At 42.9% G+C, this 21,844-nt stretch overlaps 1 protein-coding gene across 2 annotated transcripts in view; it reads right to left on the reverse strand.

Moving 5' to 3' along the window:
- Nucleotides 1-21,703, reverse strand: part of ppp1r9bb (protein phosphatase 1, regulatory subunit 9Bb) — a 32,063-nt gene extending 10,360 nt beyond the window's left edge. Inside the window, exons 1-5 of one of the 2 annotated variants that reach the window (XM_022191366.2) lie at nucleotides 21,564-21,703; nucleotides 19,914-21,297; nucleotides 3,492-3,624; nucleotides 889-1,009; nucleotides 504-608 (exon numbers count right to left, since the gene is read on the reverse strand). In XM_022191366.2, the coding sequence (XP_022047058.1) occupies nucleotides 504-608; nucleotides 889-1,009; nucleotides 3,492-3,624; nucleotides 19,914-21,200 (1,646 nt within the window). In that variant the 5' untranslated portion in view covers nucleotides 21,201-21,297; nucleotides 21,564-21,703. Of the gene's footprint in view, nucleotides 1-503; nucleotides 609-888; nucleotides 1,010-3,491; nucleotides 3,625-19,913 lie in introns of both variants that reach the window. The other variant, XM_051939084.1, reaches the window with a different exon arrangement.
- Nucleotides 21,704-21,844: the final 141 nt, after the last annotated feature.

The following is a 21,844-nucleotide window of genomic DNA, read 5'->3' on the forward strand; positions in this document are numbered from 1 at the left end:
CTCTTAAGGTCGCAAAAGACTCTGCAAAATTTCCCAGCAATCCGTCTAATTGTTGTTGAGATATTTCAGTGTCGAGCAAATCATTTGCATCGTAATCGTTCCTGTGATATTAGCTTCTCCATCAGTTTTTGTTGATGCTTTGCTAGCATAGATCATAATCACTATCGTGGCTTATTTCAGCTCATCCATAAGAGAAGAAGTCTGGCCGGTAGACATTAAGCATCACAGGAGACTCTGTCATGGTGGCACTGTACTAAATAAATTACCACAATGCTCTCTGTTTGCCAACATGGAACTGCTGGGACTCGGATTGACTCCCTCTTTAGATCACTACAGTTTCGATCAATTAGCTTTACAACAGCTAATCCACCACACATTTCCCTCCTCTTCTGCCTTAATGTTTTTTTAATCGGTTAAATTGTTACCAAACTGACACTGCAAACATATTGTCTGACCCCTAACTGATCAGCGTTTCCATTTCCTGTATGGTTTGTGACGCTTACTTGACGGTTCCTGAGGTGTTCCTGAGTACGGAGGCGGCGAAGCTCTGGGTGACTCCCACCAAACTGGTCCCGTCCACCTCCACAATCAGATCGTTCACCTGGATCCTGGAGGAGACGGAGTAGATGTTTGCAGAAATGACTCCACTGTGGTCTCTGTTCATTCTCTTTATACTTGAGCCCACACAAGACAAAACTCCATTTATAAGCTCTTGTTCTTGGCAGTGAGGTCTGTCTGCAGCTGCCAAGAATCAAAATAAGCAAGCGGGACAATGAAGCATCCACTTTAAGAAATGAAACTACAACTACTGAGGATGACATATGAGTTATTGACCTGATGTGTTTCCGTTAGATGTTTTTCATAAGGTTGAAGTGTAAACTAACTTACCTGCCGTCTCTGTGTGCTGCTCCTCCTTCTGTAACCGTCTTGACGAAGATGCCCAGTTTCTCCAGGCCCATGTCGGCTCCTGCACCCATCCCAATGATACTGATGCCCAGACCATCGCCATCTGAAACACAGCAGACTCGCTGTCACCAACTGTAATCCATATTTAACAGTGTTTTATTAGTTTAACCGAGTAAAGCATGAGCAGGTTGTATGTTTGCTGATACTAACGTCCTCCATAAACCTCTGGCAGAAAGACCTCCTTCCCTTAGTCACAGATGAGACCTACTTAAAGGTGCCTGTGGACTTGTCTTCTAAACAAAGTTAAGTCTAAATTCAACATTACTCAACAAAACACATTGTACAGTATGTGTCCCTGATGCCTCACAGAGCATTTGCTTCTTCTTAAAACATGTACAAAGCCAACTATTATTGATTTGTGTACATCCATCTCAGCTACCAGTCCTGTTTGTGTTTCCATGGCATATTTTTATGTGCATTTTGGAGAATCTCATTAGAAAAAGTTTATGGAAACAGTAAATTTAAAGAAAAAAAAGTGTTTTCGATTTTGCTAAAATGGTTTTACTTTTGCTTGACAGAAAAAGTTAATGGAAACACCTTTACTAAATAAGTTCTGACATGGAGAACACTGCCTGAGTGAAAACGTATCTCCATTTCTCAGTGGCGGTCAGAGATTTTTTACGCCTTGGCTGCATTCCAAATCACGTACTTTTTCTTTTACAAATGCTTGTTTATATTCACATTGGACACCGTGACACAACTACGCAGAGGATTGTGGCTAAGAATGGCTTGCATGCTGCAAAATCTAACCAGATGTAGTAGCACATCCGGCTACATTTGGCAACCTACAATCTGTGGATCAATGTTGGAATTTGCCACAACCTGAGAATGCAGCTCCTTTTGTCATTTATGACATTCCCTGAATATTTCATCCAAATCCGTTTGTCCGTTTTTGAGTAACGTTGCCCACAGTCAGACAAACAGATTAACAGAAAGACAACCTATCATCATCATGCGTTTGACGTCCGTTGGACCCCTTCCAGGATGTTGGACGGTCTTCTGGCATCTCGCAGTCTCTTTCTCCAATCATCCCTGTTATCTGCCATGTCCATAGAGAGATTCCAGGCACGCAGATCCTCCTTCTTCATGGTCCCTTTCCATAACTTCCTAGGCCTTCCTCTAGGTTTGCTCCCCTCTACTTGAAGCAGCTGACATTTATTTATCCAGGATGTACTTCTATGAACATGCCCTGCCCAGCGCAGACGGTTTTGATGCATAACAAAGTCAACGCATGGGATGCCAAGCCTTTCATACAATGTGTCCATGCTAATCTGATCTTCCACTTTCACTCCGCAAATCCACCTCACCATTGTTCCGTCATTGCGGTCCAGCCGTACACTGTCCTCTTTTCTTGATGGCCAGCATTCGCTTGAGTACAGTAGTACACTTTTACGCAGGCAGAATAGATACTCCCTCATATGCCGATCGTCACATAACTCTGCCCATAAAAACACGACTCCATAGCGCAACTAGTGGCCAAAAAGCTCCACAGTGTACCTTTAAATTGATTTCCCACACAAGGCTTAACAATAAACTGCAGCTCAAAGGGCTTGACTTTAAGCAAAACTACAAAAAAAGAGCAAAAACTTTAAGGAGTTAAACTTTTTCAAAGCAGAAACAAAAAGTAAAGTTAAACAATCAGCATTTTAATGGGGCAGAAGCTTCCACAGCGTTGGATTAACAACAGCAGGTTCAAATCAGGACTAACTGGAGGCCATGTACTGATCAGGAATGATGCGAGTTTTATTTTTTCTTCGCTGCAGATTTTAAAAACAGACATCGGGGCTCTGAGCAAGCTGTAATTGATTTACAGCCGCAACAAAAGCACGCACAAGCTTCTTTGTAAATCGGGGATAAAAAAAGATCCGACTTTCATGTGGTCTGGAAATAATAAAACGCTATTTTAGTTAACGTCTGAAAATGTGACTTAAAAGTGAAGATCAGAATCGATGTAACACCTGGATTTCCTGCCTGAGGTGGAAGATGCTGAGGCTGCGGATTCATTGTGTGAGCAGCGTTTCTTTCTAACTGGAGCTGATGTTTAATCGTGATTAAATTCATTCAGACAGTACACACACACACACACACACACACAGCAGTGCATCATTTACTGTACATGGTCACATATGGTATCCCTTGTAACCTGCCCTGTACACAACTCTAAATATAGCCTTGCATACATATATTAATGCAGCATAATGTCGAAGGGATGTTGTGGCTCACAGGGGAGAGATGGGAGGAAGAACTTGCACCATTGCACTTAGTTTGCCCTGTGGGAAGCAGGAGGGCTGGCAGAAGGCAGCTGGTGACCACTACAGGCCTTTTTACATAACTAAATGTAGGATTTTTCCATTCATCTTCAAAGACACAGACAGAAAGACGTGCTAAAACCGTCCAGCGTGAGGTCAATCCATCAAACACCTTCCCATGAATGTAAAATTCCTTGTGCTGTTTCCTGATATCAGCCACCTGGAGCACTTTAAAATACTGGAAATGCTTCTTCACTACTTGATAACGTTCAGTACCTTTCTCCAGCTCCACGGGGAACAGGTCCAGCCTCTCCACCCTTTTCTCCAGCTCGTACTCAGCAGATGCCGCCATGGGATCCACGTCTTCATTGCGTCTGTCGTAGTCCTCGTTGGGGTAGGTGGCAAACACCTACAGGAGGAGACAGATTCTGGATCAGCCCAAGGATCACACTTAAACCTCTCACTCAAGCATGAAAAGGAAAGTGTAAATGTTTGCACGGTATTTCTGACTGTGGATAGCTTGTTTTTTTTTTGTTTCTTGAAAAGTGGTATATTTGTGAAGTCCTAGTTTTGTTTTTTTTAAAGTAACAGTTCAACAGTCAGTTGCTTTCTTGGCGGGAGACCACTTCTAGTCAGATTTTCCCCTTGAAAATGTCCTTTAACACGAGCAAGCAACATTTTTTTATATGCTAGAAGACACATAATGAGTAAAATAAGCCATCGAAGTCATGACTGAGTAATTTCAACTTGCAGATCCAGACAGCCAGAGTTTGTTACATCACAAACCGAAGGAACCAATCACATTAACTTAACACTAGGGCCCAACCTATTTATTGGCCAGCCGATTAAATTGGTAGATTATAGTCCGTTTCCAAGTAATCGTCATTGGCTGGAGTTTTGCAGATTAAACGCCGATATATTCTTAATTTCTCATAAAACAGTAAATGCTGTTAAGTGTCGGAGTTGTGCAGAATGATGTCTTTGTCCAAAAACATGGAGCTCTGGCTCCATTCAGCCCCCACTGCTGTCTTTACAGGAACTAGCTACAGCCAGGCTACAAGCAAAAAAAATATTTCAAGGTAAAAGTTCCTTGAAATAAGTGAAAAAATCTGTCAATAGAACAAGTGAAAAATGGCTCGGTAAGATTTCTTGAAATAAGATGTGATATTTAGAATATTGAGATCTTAAAATTAGCCGGGAAAACTTATTTTAAGCTTTATTTTACCAGGATTGTCAAGCTTAGGTGTCTTAAAATAAGCCAGACATGCTAAAAAATAGTAGATTTTCACTCAGAAATAAGATTTTTGCTTCCATGTAACCTCCTAATTTGACGTGTATTGCTGCCTTCATTTACGGGCACCCAAAAATATTGTTTCCTCATCTGAAAAAAATCCAGTTTTCAAACTTTGAATCAATTTGACCCACAGGACTATGTCAATATACCGTTCGTATAGTGATATGTTTGTAAATATTGTAAAACTGAAAATAAAACAGTCCAAAAAAAAAAATTTGACCCGTAGGACGAAACAAGGGTTAAACTTATTTTGAGTTTTCTTGTACAAACAAACTCAAAACAAGATAATTTCAAGATTGTTTGACTTAACAAGATATTTAAGATGCGTTGTAATAAAACGAGTCCATCTGATGAAATGTCTCTTGTTAAGTGAATTTACCTAAAATCAAGTGGGATGAGACATTTTGACCAAAAATAAGACAAATAGACTTGGTAAGACTTTGCGTTTTTGCGGTGCAGCCTGGCAAACACTCAGATGTTGTGGAAATGCGTGCAGATGCAGCTTTGACAGCAGCTGACCGCCCCTCTTAATGTAATGCAATTCATTTTTTATCGACTGCTTCAAGTGAGACGGCCGCAGCGTTTCCTCTGAGCTGTATCATTTCACACTGGCAATCAAACACGCTGGGAGGGGGAAAGATGAAGAAAAATCAATGAGGACCGCTGAAGTTGCTCTCATGAAGACAGAGGGCTCTGTTTTCTGGGGCTCGACTTCCCACATTCACTGGGCTCTAACAGCATGACAGTTTACATAAGCACCTCCAGCATGCTAATGGAGGCCTTCTGCAGCTGCTGCTCACACACACAGAGCAGGCTGAATCTTTAAAAGCCTCACTTTCAGTCCTTCTGAGGTGATTATGTATGCAGCACCGTGCACGCTCCACTAGCTCCACTAGCTCCACTAATTCACTGCTGGACCTTCTCCTTTCACACATTCTTTAATACACTCCACTCCATTTCTCAACTTTCTTCTGCCTCCGCCGCAACATTTCTGCTTCCCCGAGTCTTTGTTTTCTGTCGTGCAGCTTCTTCGTCTGTGCGACCGCGGCGTCAGTCGTACAGTATCGGCTCCGTCTCCATGGCAACCCCACAGTTGAAGAGCCTGTCAGTTTTGACAGCTTTCTTTGAAATGCAAGCGGCTCTCTCCAATGCATTCGGCATCATTGTGTTTTCATGCATCGTTGAATGCGCTACGAGCCCCTGCCTCTGCTCTTAGGCTTTACTCCGCCTCGAGAATAGTTTCAAGTGGCGTCGCCTCGAGCCAAATCGCTGCCATCACTGTCTGCTCACACGTGTAATGACTAGGAAGGGTTTAATCTTGAACTGTGGCGTGAAAATTGCACGGCGCTTCAGAGCACGCCTGGTGACATTCCGGTTAAAACGCAAGCAGTTATAATCCGGGCATCTGTTTTTGTTTTAATGTAAAAATGATCTGAGTTAAAGGGGCACCGAGGAAGATTTTTATGCTCGTAACAAAGTCTCATATTAATGTGGATGAATCTTCGTTATTTAAACTTATTAATGCGCCCATTTTCGATTCATGAATCATTTTGGTTTTGTAAATATTTGTATTTTATTAATTTTTTGTCGACTCGTCCAGAATTTCCTGTGAGAGACGGAGCGATTTACAGCAAATACGGTGCGCGTGCGCTGACGGGGCGTAGCAGAGCGGAGCTAGTTGTTTTTAGCAGTAGCAGAGCGGAGAGTTGGTTGAGAAGACAGCACACATGGAGCGCAAAAGGAAGCGAACGGAGCAAAGTCTGCAAGCAAAAAGGTTGTCAGATCGACAAAAAAGCAAAAGAAAAGTTCATCTTGGACAGGCATTTCAGAGGTAGAGAGAATTCCGGGAGCAAAAAGGAATCAAAACAGATGCCGAGCTGGCTGTGCTTCTCCTAGACAGGTACGTAACTTTAGCTCTTTGTAAGTTTGATGCAATTCTTTTGTCTTTTGTGTGTGTTGCTTGCGATGTGTGGTTAGTAGACGATGGGATTCGTTTGACTGTGACTGGTTTAGTTGACTAACTTTGTGGCAAAAACACTGTGTGGGTATTGGCTAATGTAACGTTAGCTCGGAGCTAGCTAACGTTCGGTTAACTCCGTAGCTCGGAGCAGCTTTGACAACATTAGACCGCGGAGTCATTTACACACGTTACTGTTCAACAATGATTTCAACTCCGCTGGCTTTCCTGAGGCTCGCTTGCTCGTTTATGACGGTTTGCGACAGTGCGCGCCGAGGCTCACGGGAAATGTAGGCAACGGTACATTTCTGCTAAAATCTTCCTCGGTGCCCCTTTAAATGATTTGCTCACAGAGTAATTAATTCATTTGAGAAATTCGCTTTCTTAACCCTCATGTCATCCTGTGGGTCAAATTGACTCATTTCAAAGTTTCAATATGTGGAAAAAATTACTTATTTTCACAGTGAAACTTCTGATGCCTACATTTTCAACATTTTTGAGACATTTTTGAACATTTTTTGGCAGAAAAAAATGTTTAATAAAAAGCGAATTCGCTGGATTTTGGTTGATTTTTTTATGTGAATGTTCTTAAGAAAATATTAGATGTTTTACTGAGATATATGTAATCACTTTAGATATTTTTAGTTTTATTGGAAGATATTTACTCATTTTTTGAAAATATTTACAATAACTTTCTTGTCAAATTTGAGAGATTTTTTAAAAGAAAAACTTTTAAGGGAAACGTTTAAGGAATTATTGGAATTTTGTTCCTGAAGGTTTTGCAAATTTTAGGAAATTTAGGGATTTTTTTTCAGACAAGGAAACAATATTTTCTGGTGCCCATAAATGAAGAGAACAAAACTCTGTGCATTGAGTTTAAAGCAGAGCCCGACTGATTTATCAGCTGGCCAACGTTAACAGCAAACTTTGAAAAATCAGCCCCAATTTTGCAAAATATCAGCCGATATTGGCTCAGATATAACAATATCTGTACATATGTTGTCACAATGTGGAATTTATTTTTTGTTTTTGTCAAAGTACAAGGCAGGAAAAGATGCTTGCTCTCATTTAAAAATGGTGTCATCACAGTTGCACTCAGCACCGTCTGCAGCACATGTAGCCGAGCACACAGTGGTGCAGAGTCATGTGGTGATTTCGTAATCAATTTATACCTAGTTTGTGAAATGCATTGCAGGAAACTTAATAAATAATGACTCCATCTTTGTTTTTCAATAATATTGTAACATATATGAATAGTAGGGATGTCCGATATTGGCTTTTTTGCCAATAACTGATATGCCGATACTGTCCAACTCATAATTTCCGATTCCAGTGTCAACCGATACCGATATATGTGGACCTTTGAATAATTTTAGCTAGCATCACATTTCTCCTGTCGTGGAATTAACATATCATGGCTGATTTTATTGTGATGCCCCACTGGATGCATTCTCAAAGGCTTTCCAAATGCACAACACTGTGCAAAACAAGAAAATAATTTCACATTCACCCTCCCTTCATGAATCGAAAAAATCCTCCTTCCACAAATCCAGGCATTATTTTATCGGTTTTCATGATAGGCAAAAAAATTATCACGATATTGACCAATATTACATTTTTATGCCGATATCGGGCCGATATTATCAGACATCACTAATGAATAGATATAAATAATATCGATCAATATATTAATATCAATTCAATCATATTTGGTTCTCTGAAAATCAGTATCACTCCCAAAAATCAAGTACCAGGCAGCGTCTAGTCCGATAACAAAAGGGCTAGAAAGTGGAGGAACTAGAAGTCTGGCTCTGTCAAAAGATAATAAAATGTACCTTTAAAGCTGACAAATCAACGCAGCAAAAGAAATACATTTTTCTTGGATTGTCCTGGAGACATTACTGTCCACCAAACAGTCCGGCTCACACATCCACATGTGGTTTTCACACTTTGGTTTTTGTATGAATCATACAAACAAAACGTGGTGTGCCAACCAGTGATTTTAGGAGGAGCTGGCACACAGATTTTGTTACCTTCAAACTCAGGCTGAATGTTTTGTACCGTTTCCAGTCTTTATGCTAAGCTAACCGTCTCTGGGCTGCAGCTTCATAATTACAGTGCAGAGCAGCATCAAAGCAAATAAGCAGATTTCCTAGTTTTGTGTCCACAGATGCAAAGCATTTATTACTTTCATCTTCTCATATATAAAGGAATTCATTTCTGTTTTATATCACCGTAAACTGATCATCTCTTTTGAGCCGACTTTAATGTGGGTTCTGGGAAATTATGGGCATTTCAACTCTATTTTTTTTATACTTTATGGGCATAATAATTACAAAAAAAAGAACTGACATATGATGAAATAATAATTAGTTGCAGAGCGGCTGATACTATTATTTGAACGGCTGTTTCCGCTGTGAGCCAAAACCCCGCTGCAGATGACAGATAGCATGGGAGCAGCGCTGCAGCCTAATGGCTTTTGATTTAGGTTACCTTTGTATTTAGACGGATTAACAGGACGTGGATTACAGACGCACAAAATACTCTGTTTGCATACTAAGTTACACAGCATAAAACGGCAGCGGCGCTCCAAAGCCGGCCGTGTCCGCCGTGACATCCTCACGTGGTCCGGCTGCCCTCCTTGACTTCAAAGATCAAGAGGCCACAGCTGCTGGCTTCGACGGCCTCGTTTCTACGCCCACGGACGCTGCAGAAGATCAAACAAGGGAGACGTTTAACGGGAAACATATTAATGGTCATGTGACGTTTGTCGTGATCGACAGCTATGGGAAAGTTCAGGACAGGTACCGGGCTGGAATTCTGTCTTCACTGACACAGATTCACCACTCTCACTTGCAGTGGGAAGATTTCCTTCCTCCTTATAGCTATATGAGCGCTCACAGGTCAGATGGACTAATTGGGATCCTGCAACCTCTGACCCCGAGCTCACCTAAGCAGACGAACTCCTCCAACGGTGAGGTGGCTATCTTTAGGAGGTAAACATTGGGATTAAACGCAGTGTGGCTGAGCGAGGAGAGGGGGAGGAGGTGGGCAGGGCTGGAGGAGGAGGAGGAGGACGCTGTTCCAGTTGTGGCAGATAGTAGGTCAGAGGAGCTAACAGATGGCCAGGAAACTCCCTTCCTCCCTTCCCTCTGCAGCAGCAGCAGCCTGGGATGTCCTACTAAAGCTCTGTGGGCCGCTAGCTGCAGCCACTCACCAGCTAACAGATTGTGTTTGTGTCCATAAAGAGCACGCACTTGGGGACAGCCAAGGGGTATTAAAAGCAGCCACTAATTGACGGCTACCGTTTTACAATCGCTGTTGTCATGACAGAGAAGGAGGAGATATTGAAATGATGCACCGCAAAAACGCTAAATCTTACCAAGTCTATTGTCTTACTTTTACTCAAAATGTCTCATCCCACTTGATTAAAGATAAATTCATTTAACAAGTGACATTTCAGCAGATGGAGGGATTTGTTTTAAGACAAAGCATCTTAATTATCTTGTTAAGTCAAACAATCCTGAAATGATCTTGTTTTAACCCTCCTGTCATCCCGCAGGTCAAATTGACTCATTTTAAAGTGTAAAAATGTGGGGAAAAAATTCACAGTGAAAACTTCAACATTTTCAATTTTTGGGGGGGAATTTTTTGAACATTTTTTGGTGGAAAAAAAGAAATGTTAAAAAAAAAGTTTCCTTAAGAACATTCAGAAAAAAAAATCTACCGAAATCCAGCGAAATTCACTGGATTTTGGTTGATTTCTTTCCAAATGTTCTTAAAGAAAACAGAACTTTTACTGATATATATATATATATATATATATATATATATATATATATATATATATATAAACTTCTAGATTTTTTTTTCTTTTTTAAATTTTTATTTCTTGCCAAATTTGGAGATTTTTTTAAAATAAAACTTTTGAGGGGAAACATTTCAGGAATTTTCTTCCTGAAGATTTTACAAATTTTTTTTTTATAAATTTGAGGAATTTTTTGCTGAATTTCTGGATTTTTTTCAGACAAGGCAGCAATATTTTTTGGTGCCATAAATGAGGACAACAGGAGGGTTAAGACACCTAACCTTGACAATCCTGTCAAATGCAGCTTAAAATAAGTTTTCCTAGCTAATTTTAAGAACTCGATATTCTAAACATCAGATCTTATTTCAAGAAATCTTACCAAGCCATTTTTCACTTGTTCTGTTGGCAGATTTTTTTCCTACTTATTTCAAGGTAAAAGTTTCTTGCAATAAGTTTTTTGTTTTGTTTAGAGAGGGGCATTTCTTCCAGTGTAGAGCAGCGGTGGAGGCCTCTGCTTCCATCTTCGTTGCCCTCGGGCTGCATTGTGATTGGGTTTTACGCTGCGGTGTTAACTAGCAACCCCCCGTCGCCCACAGCGGCTCGTCAACTGCTGCGTTTCTTCCCGTCTTCACTCCAAAAACAGATCTAAGTTTGGATTCAGCCAATGGGACGCGTAGAGGCGGTGCCGTTGGTTTTCTCACAACAGAAATAGTCTTTTCCACTCTCCCTACATTCTCCACCAACCAAACTTTCCATCATTTCCGTGCCGTTCCTGTCACTATTTCAACTTTTTTCTGCACGTGAGGTTCACCGTCGCTCTAAGTTTCTACCTCCAAGTGAATTAACCGGCATTCTTCACGTAATGATGCTTGATCAAGCTGTCAGATTTAAGCATATGTTGCACTTTTTCCTCTTAACGGTTTAATGACACCGCCGGTAATTGCTTCCCTCACTGCCACAGTTTAAACAAGCGGCAGGTAATTGCTTCTAAATCCTCCTAAAATTGGGGGTTAATCCAGATTCCAGATGTGCAACGCGCAGACAGAAAAAAAAAAAAAAAGAAAAAAGGCTTCGGCTGCCATGACGCTAGACCGGTTGTTTCCGAGCCAATAAAATGGATATGGCGGGTTTGTCATGGTAACAGTCGCACGGCACTGAAGCCCGGGTATTTTGGCAGGACAGTTTTTGGTCAGCAGTGGCGTTTAGGCTTAGCGCTGACCCTGTGGAGAGGCACGGCAGCACGAGAATAAGGTCAGAGCAGCACGGAATGATAAAATGTTTTTGATGCTCGTTAAAATGCATATTACCATCTACACCCTTTAAATATTCATATTTATCTCCTGTTATACTCGCTGTCTCTAACATTACAATTTATTTCCTCTGTATGACTCCTAGTCACCGTGCTACATTAATGAGGTAGTTAAATATTTATTTTCTTATAGAATTGCATGCTATATTGTGGTAATCCTGTGTACACATACCTAGTTTGAGTCTATTTAATTCTGCACACTTCTTCTTATCTGCAGCCTCCCACCCACGTCTTTCTCTTTACCTTTTGAGCTGCTGTCATTTTGAAAGAGGCTGGGATGTTCTGTGCTTTTCTTACCGTCAACAACAAGCCTAATACAGTTTATTCCTCTGTGCCAAAGACTCCAAAAGCTTTTAACAACAGATAAATAAGCAGCACCAATAACGCTGGTGGTCATGGTCCTTAATGTAGAATTTATTCCAGTTTGAGTGAAGTTTGCTGCAGAACTACAGCGCCTATATAAAACCAAATAAACATCTGGCAGCAGAAATGTTGGTTTAGTGTCCCAGACAGAGTGATAAAGTCTTCAAAGTCAGACTAAAGCCTTGATGATGCTCCCCGCACACACATCTACTAACATGGATACGGAGCTGTTGTTGCTATTATTAGGCTAGAGATATATTTTACTTCATTGTAAGCTTATTATCTGCAGAAGTCTGTGCAAGTCAGCAACAGTGCCTCTGTGGACAAACCCAAAATTAGTGTCCAAACTATGGCACGATGCCAGCACTGAGCATGCAAGGAATAAGTAGACGTCAATCTACTAGTCCTCTGAGTGTTGTATACCAACGACTATGTGTGCAGCTTGTCTACAGTTGTCCATGTGTGCGTCTGAAATGTAGTACAATCCAAGCAAAAGGCATAAATTCTGTCGTCTCCACAAGTCGGTGAAAGTGGTCATTCCCATGCAGCCCAATACTGTTGTCCATGCAGACAGCGCCTGCAGCAATGACGCAACAAGGTCACTGGTGCACAGAATCTACATAATGAGCATGCCCAGAATACATAAACACCCATCTATTAATCATGTATGGAAGAGGACGAAAAACTAGTGCAGCAAGAATTACACATCTGTGGGGTTTGAGGTCAGTGTTACAAACTCTGTGTCCACGAGTTCACCAGAGTCCATGTGATGTAAATTTTATCATCTTTTCAAGCCCCCTAAAGTTCCCCGCAGCCCAACTTGTGCACACAGCAACAACATGTCAAGGGCAGTGGTCTACTGAGCATGGAGCAGTTTTCCAAGCAACCAAAAGCAGTACAACAACAACAACTACACAGCTGTGGTGTTCACAGCCGTCTGTATGCATGTCCACATGGCGGTATAATCAAGGTTTAAAGTCCATGCTATCATTTCTGTGTTCACAAGTGCACGAGGGTCCACAAAGATTCATGCAACATAAACTTCATCATCTCCCCAAGCTCCTGAAGTCCCAATGCAGAATAAAATTTGTGTACAGAGAGACAGTGCATGCAGCAACAACACAACACAACTTCACACGGTCAGCATTAGTTTGCATGAGCAGATCACACAGATGCCGATCTAACTGACACACGTATGGAATGGAGCTTTCCAAGAGGACCAACAAGTAGTGTAGCAACAACTACACATCTGTGGTGTCCTCAGCTGTCCATACACCCATCTGTAAGGTAGTATCATCTATTTTTAAGGCCATTGCTATATTTTATTAGCCTAGCCGCGCTAGACCCAGGTCTGAAGACACAAGGGTCTAGGAACTCTCGACAGGGAGGGAGGCGCGCTAAAAGGTTGTCTTTCAAATCACTCTGCAGCAATTGGGTAGGTATACAACCAATCAGCGCAACGAATAGGCTGACGGAGTTCCTAGAGCGCTGGAAATCAGAGGATGCGGGAGTTTGGTGAAGCCTTATTTATACAGTCAATGGGTGAAGCTCAAGTATATTACAGACATGTTAACAGAAAGATTATTCAGAGTCGCTGCTAATGGAGCTCAATGACTGTTGTCGACCCTGGCAGAGAATTAAATTCGATGCCGTGGGTTGTCTAGCGCGGCTAGGCTAGTTGTTTCCAGTTGTTTCTGTCAGAATCGTCGCACCTCTGTCGTCACTTAGTTACGCCCGCCTTCTGACTCTACACTTCATGGTGATTCGTCGGCCAGTTTTAGGAGCATCCAACCTCGAGCCTTATGGAGGGTAACTAGACCCACCCTGGCAGAGAATTAAATTCGTTGCCGTGGGTTGTCTAGCGCGGCTAGGCTAGTTGTTTCCGGTTGTTTCTGTCAGAATTGTCGCGCCTCTGTCGTCACTTAGTTACGTCCGCCTTCTGACTCTACACTTCATGGTGATTTGTCGGCCAGTTTTAGGAGCATCCAACCTCGAGGCTTACCAAGGGTAACTAGACCCACCCTGGCAGAGAATTAAATTCGTTGCCGTGGATTGTCTAGCGCGGCTAGGCTAATATTTTATGGATTCACAAGTATACATGGGTCCATGAGGGACCCCCATGCAACCCAAAATGTGTGTCTGCAGCAACAATGCAACAAGGGCAGTGGTGTACATGCATTGAATATGTAGATGGCAACCGTCCAAGTATAACGACGACAATGCATCTGTAGTGTCCACAACCGTACATGAGCATGTTCGCAGGGTACTATTATCAAGTTACTTTCTGCATCCACAAGTAGCATGGGTCCACAAGACGAAAAAAATCATCAGCTCCAGGTCTGCAAAACTCCATGTGGCGCCCCCTGCAGACATTTCTATTAATTATTGTGCATGTACCGAACAGATTTCTACAAGGAGACTCCAAAAGTAGCATAACTGCAGCAACTATGTGGTTCTGGTGTTCGCAGGGACGTGTAATTAAAAAACAATACAATGCTGGCTTTGGTCTTTCCATTTGTTGAATTAGATTTAACGTAGAATGCCACTATAATAAATATCCTTAATAAGTATAGCATCTTAACAGTAGAAGCAGTAAGTAAACCTCCAACGCTTCAAACAGAGCAGTCAGAGCCTCACAGATCACTGCAACCAGCGTCTGTTATGTTTTTTGGCAGGTTGATGGCAGGTTGGACAGGACGAAGTAGCACCCTGACACGATGAGCGAGACGTTGCATAACGCGGCTCGTCGCAGCAACCTGAGCGAGTGGGCGCTGCAGGGACGGCGAAGTGGGGCAGCGTGACCTTGTTGGTAATCTGTCTGGTCTCCCACCCCTTATGGCTGTGAGTAACGCTCGGCATGAAACACGGCAAAGTAACAGACAGTTTGAGGATACCTTAACATACGGTGATGTATTACCTCCCTCCCCTGGGCCATTCCTGAGCACCAGCCGCCAAAAAGGTTGCATTTTAGGGCCGTTCTGCAACCTCAAAAACACCCCGTTCTATGTTTGTCAGAATTCAACGCTCTCGGTTTATTATAACTGCAGCCACTGTTTGTGTTAATGACACGGTGTGGAAGAAAATCATAGGTGTTCTTGGAGCTGGCTGGCAGCGTAGGCAGCAGAAACCCACGAGGAGGAGTGTGTGATGGTGGTGAGGGGTGGGCAAAAAAAAAAAAAAAAAAGTGTAAGAGTAGGCTAGGTGAGGAGTGAGCAAGGTGATTCTGCCGGCTGCATGAAAAATAAATCTGATTACTTCTGGTTTGGAGAGGAGGAGGAGGGAGGGGACAGGGCAGCACAAATCCAAGCAGAGATTATCTTTAAAAAAAAACTCTCCCTGCACAATGGGATAAATAATTAAAAATCACAACATGCCAGGAGGCTACATCATGAGCGATACGGAGCGAAAGCCAAAACAAACAAGCAAAAGCGAATAAATAAGACATGAGAGGCAGCTTCCTGTGTTCGACAAGGAGGCGAGGCGAGTCTGTGACGATAACAATGCTGCTATTTTTACTAACAGTAGCAGACTGGTGACAAAGACGAGAAGAAAAAAAGAAAAAACAGGGGGAGAGAAGAAGAAGAAGAAGGAGCGAGAGGAAGAGTGTCAGGAGGAGCCAAAATAACAAAGACTCCAGTGTGAACTCTACCCGGAGCTGAACTGCTATTTTTTGCGAGGACAGACAGACAGACAGACAGTTCAGTGTGAAACGGGGACAAAGACAGACATGACGTCTGAGCTGCCTTCGCCACAAGACTTAATTGTGGCCGAAAGCTGAATTGTTGCACCAAAGGAGGGGGGAAATATGCGCTAAAAACGGGCTCACCGAGTCACACTAAGAGCCGTACAGTCGCATGACATTTGAGCCGCATAATAACGCCCCTCCCATCTGACCTCACACCCCCTCACCCGTCTTTTACTCTCATCCACCCCTGCATCCATCTCCATAACAAAGGCCGCAGTGATACAGTGTGAAAGGCCTCAGCGGGGGGGTTATTCTCCAGCCACGGCTCCGCGGTCAAAACTAAATTTGGGCTTTTTATCGCAGCAGATGAGTTCTGACTTCTTATCACACCATTCATAAAGCTTCCTCCCTGCATCCACCTTTGATCTCATGAGGATGAAATAATGCTTTTATTTTTTTTTAGTCCTATTACGGTTGCATGAGAGGCACGTCGCATGATTTATAAATGACGCAAGAGATTTGCTCTGTGTTTTAGACTTCAATATTTAGACATGTTAGCATGAGTATAATTAGTGCACACACGCACAGGCAGCGCTGTGCGTACATTTTTAAAAGGCTTCAAGTCTAAATTAACAACTCAGTCTCTAAATATTGCATTTATTGTGTAGAAATGAAACTATTTCATAAAGTTATTTTGTAGATTTGTGTATATATTCAGTGTTTTTCAGTCTAACCATGTAAAAATATTAGCAAAACTGTACTCTTAGTAATTTTGCATGTTTAGCTGAGCTGCAATGATTAATCGATTAGCTGTCAACTATAAAAATAACATTTTTGAATCATTTTTTACTGTTTGGATATCCAAGTATACTTATGTTTACATTCAGTGTTTTTCAGTCTTTCCATGTCAAAATATTTCAAAACTGCACTTTGGCTAATTTTGCAAACTGCATTGTTTACATCCACGCTTCCATTGTTTAGTTGAGCTGCAAGGATTAATTGATTAGTTGAAAAATATTCAATTAATCATCAACGAATTATCGGTTTGAGTCATTTTTGAAGAAAAAAAAGTCAAAATTCTCTTCTTAAATTTAAATACTTTCTGTTTTCTTTCCTCCTCTATGACAGTAAACTGAAAATCTTTGGGCTGTAAACAAAACAAGACGCCATCTTGGGCTTTGATTGACAGTTTTTAGCCTTTTCATTAACCAGACGACCAATTGATTAATTGGGGAAATAATTGCTAGCAATCATCTCAGTGTTTAGCTCGCACACTTCTACATTTTTAAATTCAGTGCATTTCAGTGTTTCCGTGTAAAAATATATGCAAAGCTGCCCTTTTTGACTGGTTTCCAATCTGTTTACATCCACATTTCCATTGCTTAGTAGAACTCCAACCATCGAAAACTGTTTTGATTATCAACTGATTGGTTTGAGTCATTTTTAAGAAAAGAAAGTGAAAGTTCTCTGATTGCAGCTTCCTAGATTTGAATATTTTATGGTTTTATTCCACTTTTATGACAGTAAACTGAGTATCTTTGGGTTGCAAACAAAAGAAGACATCGTCTTAGGCTTTTGATTGACATTTTTCTCCATTTTAGAGACCAAACAGATTAACTGACAATGGGAATAATTGGCAGTTGCAGCTGTATTGTTTGGTAATCTTCTGTCTTTAACTGGCACATTTCCTGGTGGTTTACCATGACCATCTGCTTCTCAGTGCATCCGTTTATTAGAAACTGCTGGAAATGCTGAATATTTCAACACTTGTGATTGAACAAAATAGGTTCCTGGTGATCACAATATCGCTCCACAGCAGCTCTGGGCATGAAAAACTCTCCAGGGGGCTTTTTATTTTCTGTGATGCTTACTGTTTAAAATTCCACATTGTCTTATGTACCATTTATGATCCAGAAAACCGATTTTCTTGCTTCTCATTCTCTAACTATGAGCAGTGGGAATCCACATACACACACTTTAATCTGCCAAAGTCAGAACACGACTGATTTTACATGCGATATGTTTTTGCTCTGTCTGGTTTCTCCTCTGATCTGAAGTGATATCTGCTAAACAAAAATGGAAAAAAATGCTATCAAATAGTAACTTACTAAAGAAAGCAACAACATTGTGTTTAGCTTTTGTTGTTTGGTCACAAATGTGCTTCTAAGGGCATTAAATATGTCCGTTTTACCATTAATTTCATCTTAGTTAAACCAGATGTGCATTAAAGGAGCAGTTTGACATGTTGTGGATTGAGCTTCTGATGGTTAGCTTAGATTAAGTGAGGACTGCAGCTTCATGTACATTATAAAAACTTGAATCCAAATTCTCTGAAAGAATGCAAGCAAGCATATTTCTCAAGCACAACAAGCAAACTATTTCTTTTGCCATTCAGTTATCTTGAATTAGTTCCTATCTTTGTGTTTTGTAGCCAAATGTGAGTTCATTAAAGCTGCAACCCTTGGGTATATCATTTTCTGCAATTATTCTCTCAATTAGTCAATTAGTTGTTGGATCTATGTCAGAAAATGTTGACATTCGGTTTACTGTCAGAGGAGTAAAGAAACTAGAAAATATTTATCTTTGAGAAGCTGCAGTCAGAGGACTTCTTCAGTTTACAATAGTTGCCTAAAAACTACTTAAACTTAGAAATTGTTCATCAAACTCTGTTGGTGATGAATTTAATAGTAGTGTAGCAATAGAATAATCATTGCCGCATTAGTGTTGATGTCAAAAGACCTTAGAGATCTAAAATATTTGCGTGGAAAAAGCTCTTTATCCATAAATCGATTAGTTGTTAGGTCAATAAAATGTCAGAAACGGTTAAAAAAATGGTGACAAAAGTTTCCCAAAGCCAAGATGACAAAGGTCTTGTTTTGCCCACAACCCAAAGATCTTCAGTCTGCTGTCATGGAGCAGTAAAGGAACCGTTTCTCAGCTGTAGAACACTGGAATAAAGCGCTGCAGGAACCAGACACCGCCGGATGAGGAGCAGCCACGAGAAGACAACAGCAGCAACTTCTGACTGGACCAGTCCTGATGTGGGACAGGAGTGCTTAGTCACCCGAATGGGAGATGTGTGTGTGATGTACAGCGGCAGAGTGTGTGTTCGCCTCAGACCTCTAGGCAGAAAAAAGGCGAGCAGCAAAGACTAGAGCTTCTCCGGATCATTACACCTCCAGACACACAGAGACACTTTACATCAACTCCTCCTCGTCTGTCCTTGTCTCTCATCTCACTCATCCCACATCTCACTTCCTGTCTCTCTAAAACACTCCATTCCTCACCCAGATCTCTTTAAACCAGGGGTGTCAAAAATGCAGTCTAAGGGCCAAAAGTGGTCCTCCAGAGGGTCCAATCCGGCCCTCAAAGTGTAAAAATGACAGAGAAGACATTAACTGCAGATTGTAAATTAGTAAAACTATAAATTTAAAATTATTTCTAGATCATGACAAGTTGTTTTGGTTTTTTTTTGTCTGACGTTTGTCGTTTGTCCCGTGTTTTTGTCATTTTGTGCATCGTTTTTGTCTCATTTGTGTCGTAGACTTTTGTTGCTTTGAAACTTTTTTGTCTAATTTTGTCTCTTTATTTGTTGTTTCGTGTCATTTGTCTATTTTTGTCGTTTTGTTTCTCGTTTCTGTTGTTTAGTGTCTCATTTTTGTAACATTTTGTCTTGTTTTTGTCTGATTTTGTTGTTTGTCTTAGGTTTTTGTCATTTTGTTTCCTTTTTGTCTCACTTGCGTCTGTCTACTTTCTGGTCGCTTTGTTTCTTGCTTTTGTCGTTCTGTGTCTCGTTTTTATAAAAATCTGTCTCGTTTTTTGTCTTTTTTTGGAGGTTTGATTAAAAATCATTGATCTTTTGTCATTCTATGTGTCATTTTTGTAATATTTTGTCTTGTTTTTGTTCTTTCTGTCTGACTTTTGTCATTTTAATCATAAAGTAAAACACTACATCAGTCAGTTCCAGATATCTGTGACTAAATGAGTTTGACACCCCTGGTTTAAACTGTCCACTGACCTTTCGTTTTTGTTTCCATCCACTTCTCTAAAAATAAATAAATACTCAGACTGTACAATTATTTACAGCAGCAGCTCCCAGTGCAGTTTCTAGATCAGGATCTCCAGTGAGCTGCACAGGAGGAATGCTGGCTGTTGGTAGTGCGCAAAGCCCCGTGTTGGAACAGGAAAATTAAAGTGTCAGCATCAGTGTGACAGCGGTGCTGGGCTAAGGTCAACAGGAGTCTAACCCCCGGGATAAGAGCCTGAACTCCGGTCTCCTCACCTTGATGGGCTCGGTGCTGAAGCGGATCTTCCTGGACGGTGGAGGGTCTTCCTCTGCGGGAAGCCCGGAGATCTCCACGCAGCTGGACTCGGGTTCGTACCGGTCGTCCTCCTCCTCCTCGTCCTCGTCCTTCTGGCTCCCCCCGAAGTCCTCCCCCACGGCGCTGTAGGTACTGATATCCACAGAGTCCCGGCCCGACTGGTCGTCCCTCAGAGTCCTGTCCTCCTCCTCAGCGTCCTTCCCTCCGTCTCCCTGTGAGCAGCTCTGCTTCTCGGCTTCTTCTCCATTCTCCACGGAGATGTGGATGTCGGGCTTGCTGACCTCGGCCCGGGCCTCCACTCCTGCATCCGAAACTGTCTTTTCTCTCGGTTCTGCAGCGCCACCGGAGAGTTCGGTGTTTGGATCGACGCTCTGCCCGCCGTTGATGCCCTCTGAGGGGGGAGACACCCTCCCCCTGGTGGCCCTCTGACCTCCCTCCTGGTTCTTCTGACCGCCGTCCTCCTGGTTGCCCGAGCCGAAGGAGCCGACCCTCTTGGTGATGATCTTGGAGTTCAGGACCCCCACCTTGGCGCTGACCCCTCTGGACGGCAGAGGGGGCGTGGAGGAGAGGCGGTGGAGGTTGTTCCGGAGCTCGGCGGCCCTCTCGAACACTGCGCTGAGCTGGCTGACGGTCGGGGACACCGCCTCGCTGGTGTCCAGGCTGTCCAGGGACTCGGTGCTGCCGTTGAAACGCGCCACCACGTCCAGCCGGCCGTCCTGGAAGCCCGAGGCCTTGTCGGTCTTGAGCAGCACCCTGGTGGTGGCCAGCTTCTCCTGGTGCTGCTTCTCCTGCTGCTGCTCAAAGATGCGGCGGGTCTCCTGCAGCTTGGAGTAGCTGGGCGACGAGGCCCGCTGGTGGCCGTTCTCCGGCTTGGTGTCGAACTTGCTGACCCGCTCGGACACGGTGGAGCCGAGCTTCAGGAGCGCGCTGTGGTCCACGTTCTCGTTGAGGCTGCCGGCTCTGGGCAGGGACAGGCGCACAGATTTGTCCGCGTTCCTGGCCGCGTCCTCCCCCTCCGCTTCCGCCGGGGCCGTGGTCTGCATCTGCTGGAACATGTTCTTGATACGGTGCACGTTGGAGCCGTACCTGCGCCCCCGGGGGCCCTCCTGCACGTCCCCGTTGGCTGCATTGTCTTTGACGGGCTTCAGGGCCTGCATCCCCGCCTCGTACGCGTTTCTGTGCGGGGATGGGCTCCGGAGCGTGGAGCCAGAGCCGGTGCTCTTGGATGTGGATTCGGTCTTCATCATGGTCGGTCAAGCGTCGCTACGGATGCTCAGCGGCTTCATGTCCTCTCCGGTTCCACCTCCAAATCTGCGTTGTTCTCCACCGAGGAGGCGCCCGATGCTGGAGCCGGCAGATGGAGAGAAACAAAAACAACAGCTCGCATTAAAGGCCTGCCGCCTGCTGCCGCTGCTGCATCCGCTGCAATTCTCGTCTAGTGCAACGGAGAAAGTGAGCACGATGCATCTGTCATTAGCTCGCCTGCAGTTGCAACAATACGAAGCCGAGCCCGCGCCGGATAATTGCATTAGTCATTGGAAATGTTTGCAGAGAAAAACGGAGGAGTAACGAGGCGCAGATTTAGCGGCAGCTGACGACAGATTGCTTACGTTTAATCCCTTTTTGCAGGCAGCAGCATCATTTTGATCTCTTCATTCCGGGAGCTGCAGATTTCTGGTCCTCTGGTAGACTGCTGCTGCTGCATGGAGGAGCAGCCGCTGGGTCCTAGAGCCCGCCCGGGCCAGTCACATCAAATGTCTGGTGTGGCCTTCAGCCTGCAAGACCCAAATATAGGGGAAAAAACAGCAAAAAAAAAAAACAAGCATTAGATATATATATATATATATATATATATATATATATATATAATGTTTATATATGTATACATATA

This window comes from Acanthochromis polyacanthus, chromosome 19 (assembly GCF_021347895.1).
Source record: "Acanthochromis polyacanthus isolate Apoly-LR-REF ecotype Palm Island chromosome 19, KAUST_Apoly_ChrSc, whole genome shotgun sequence".
Taxonomy (NCBI): domain Eukaryota; kingdom Metazoa; phylum Chordata; class Actinopteri; family Pomacentridae; genus Acanthochromis; species Acanthochromis polyacanthus.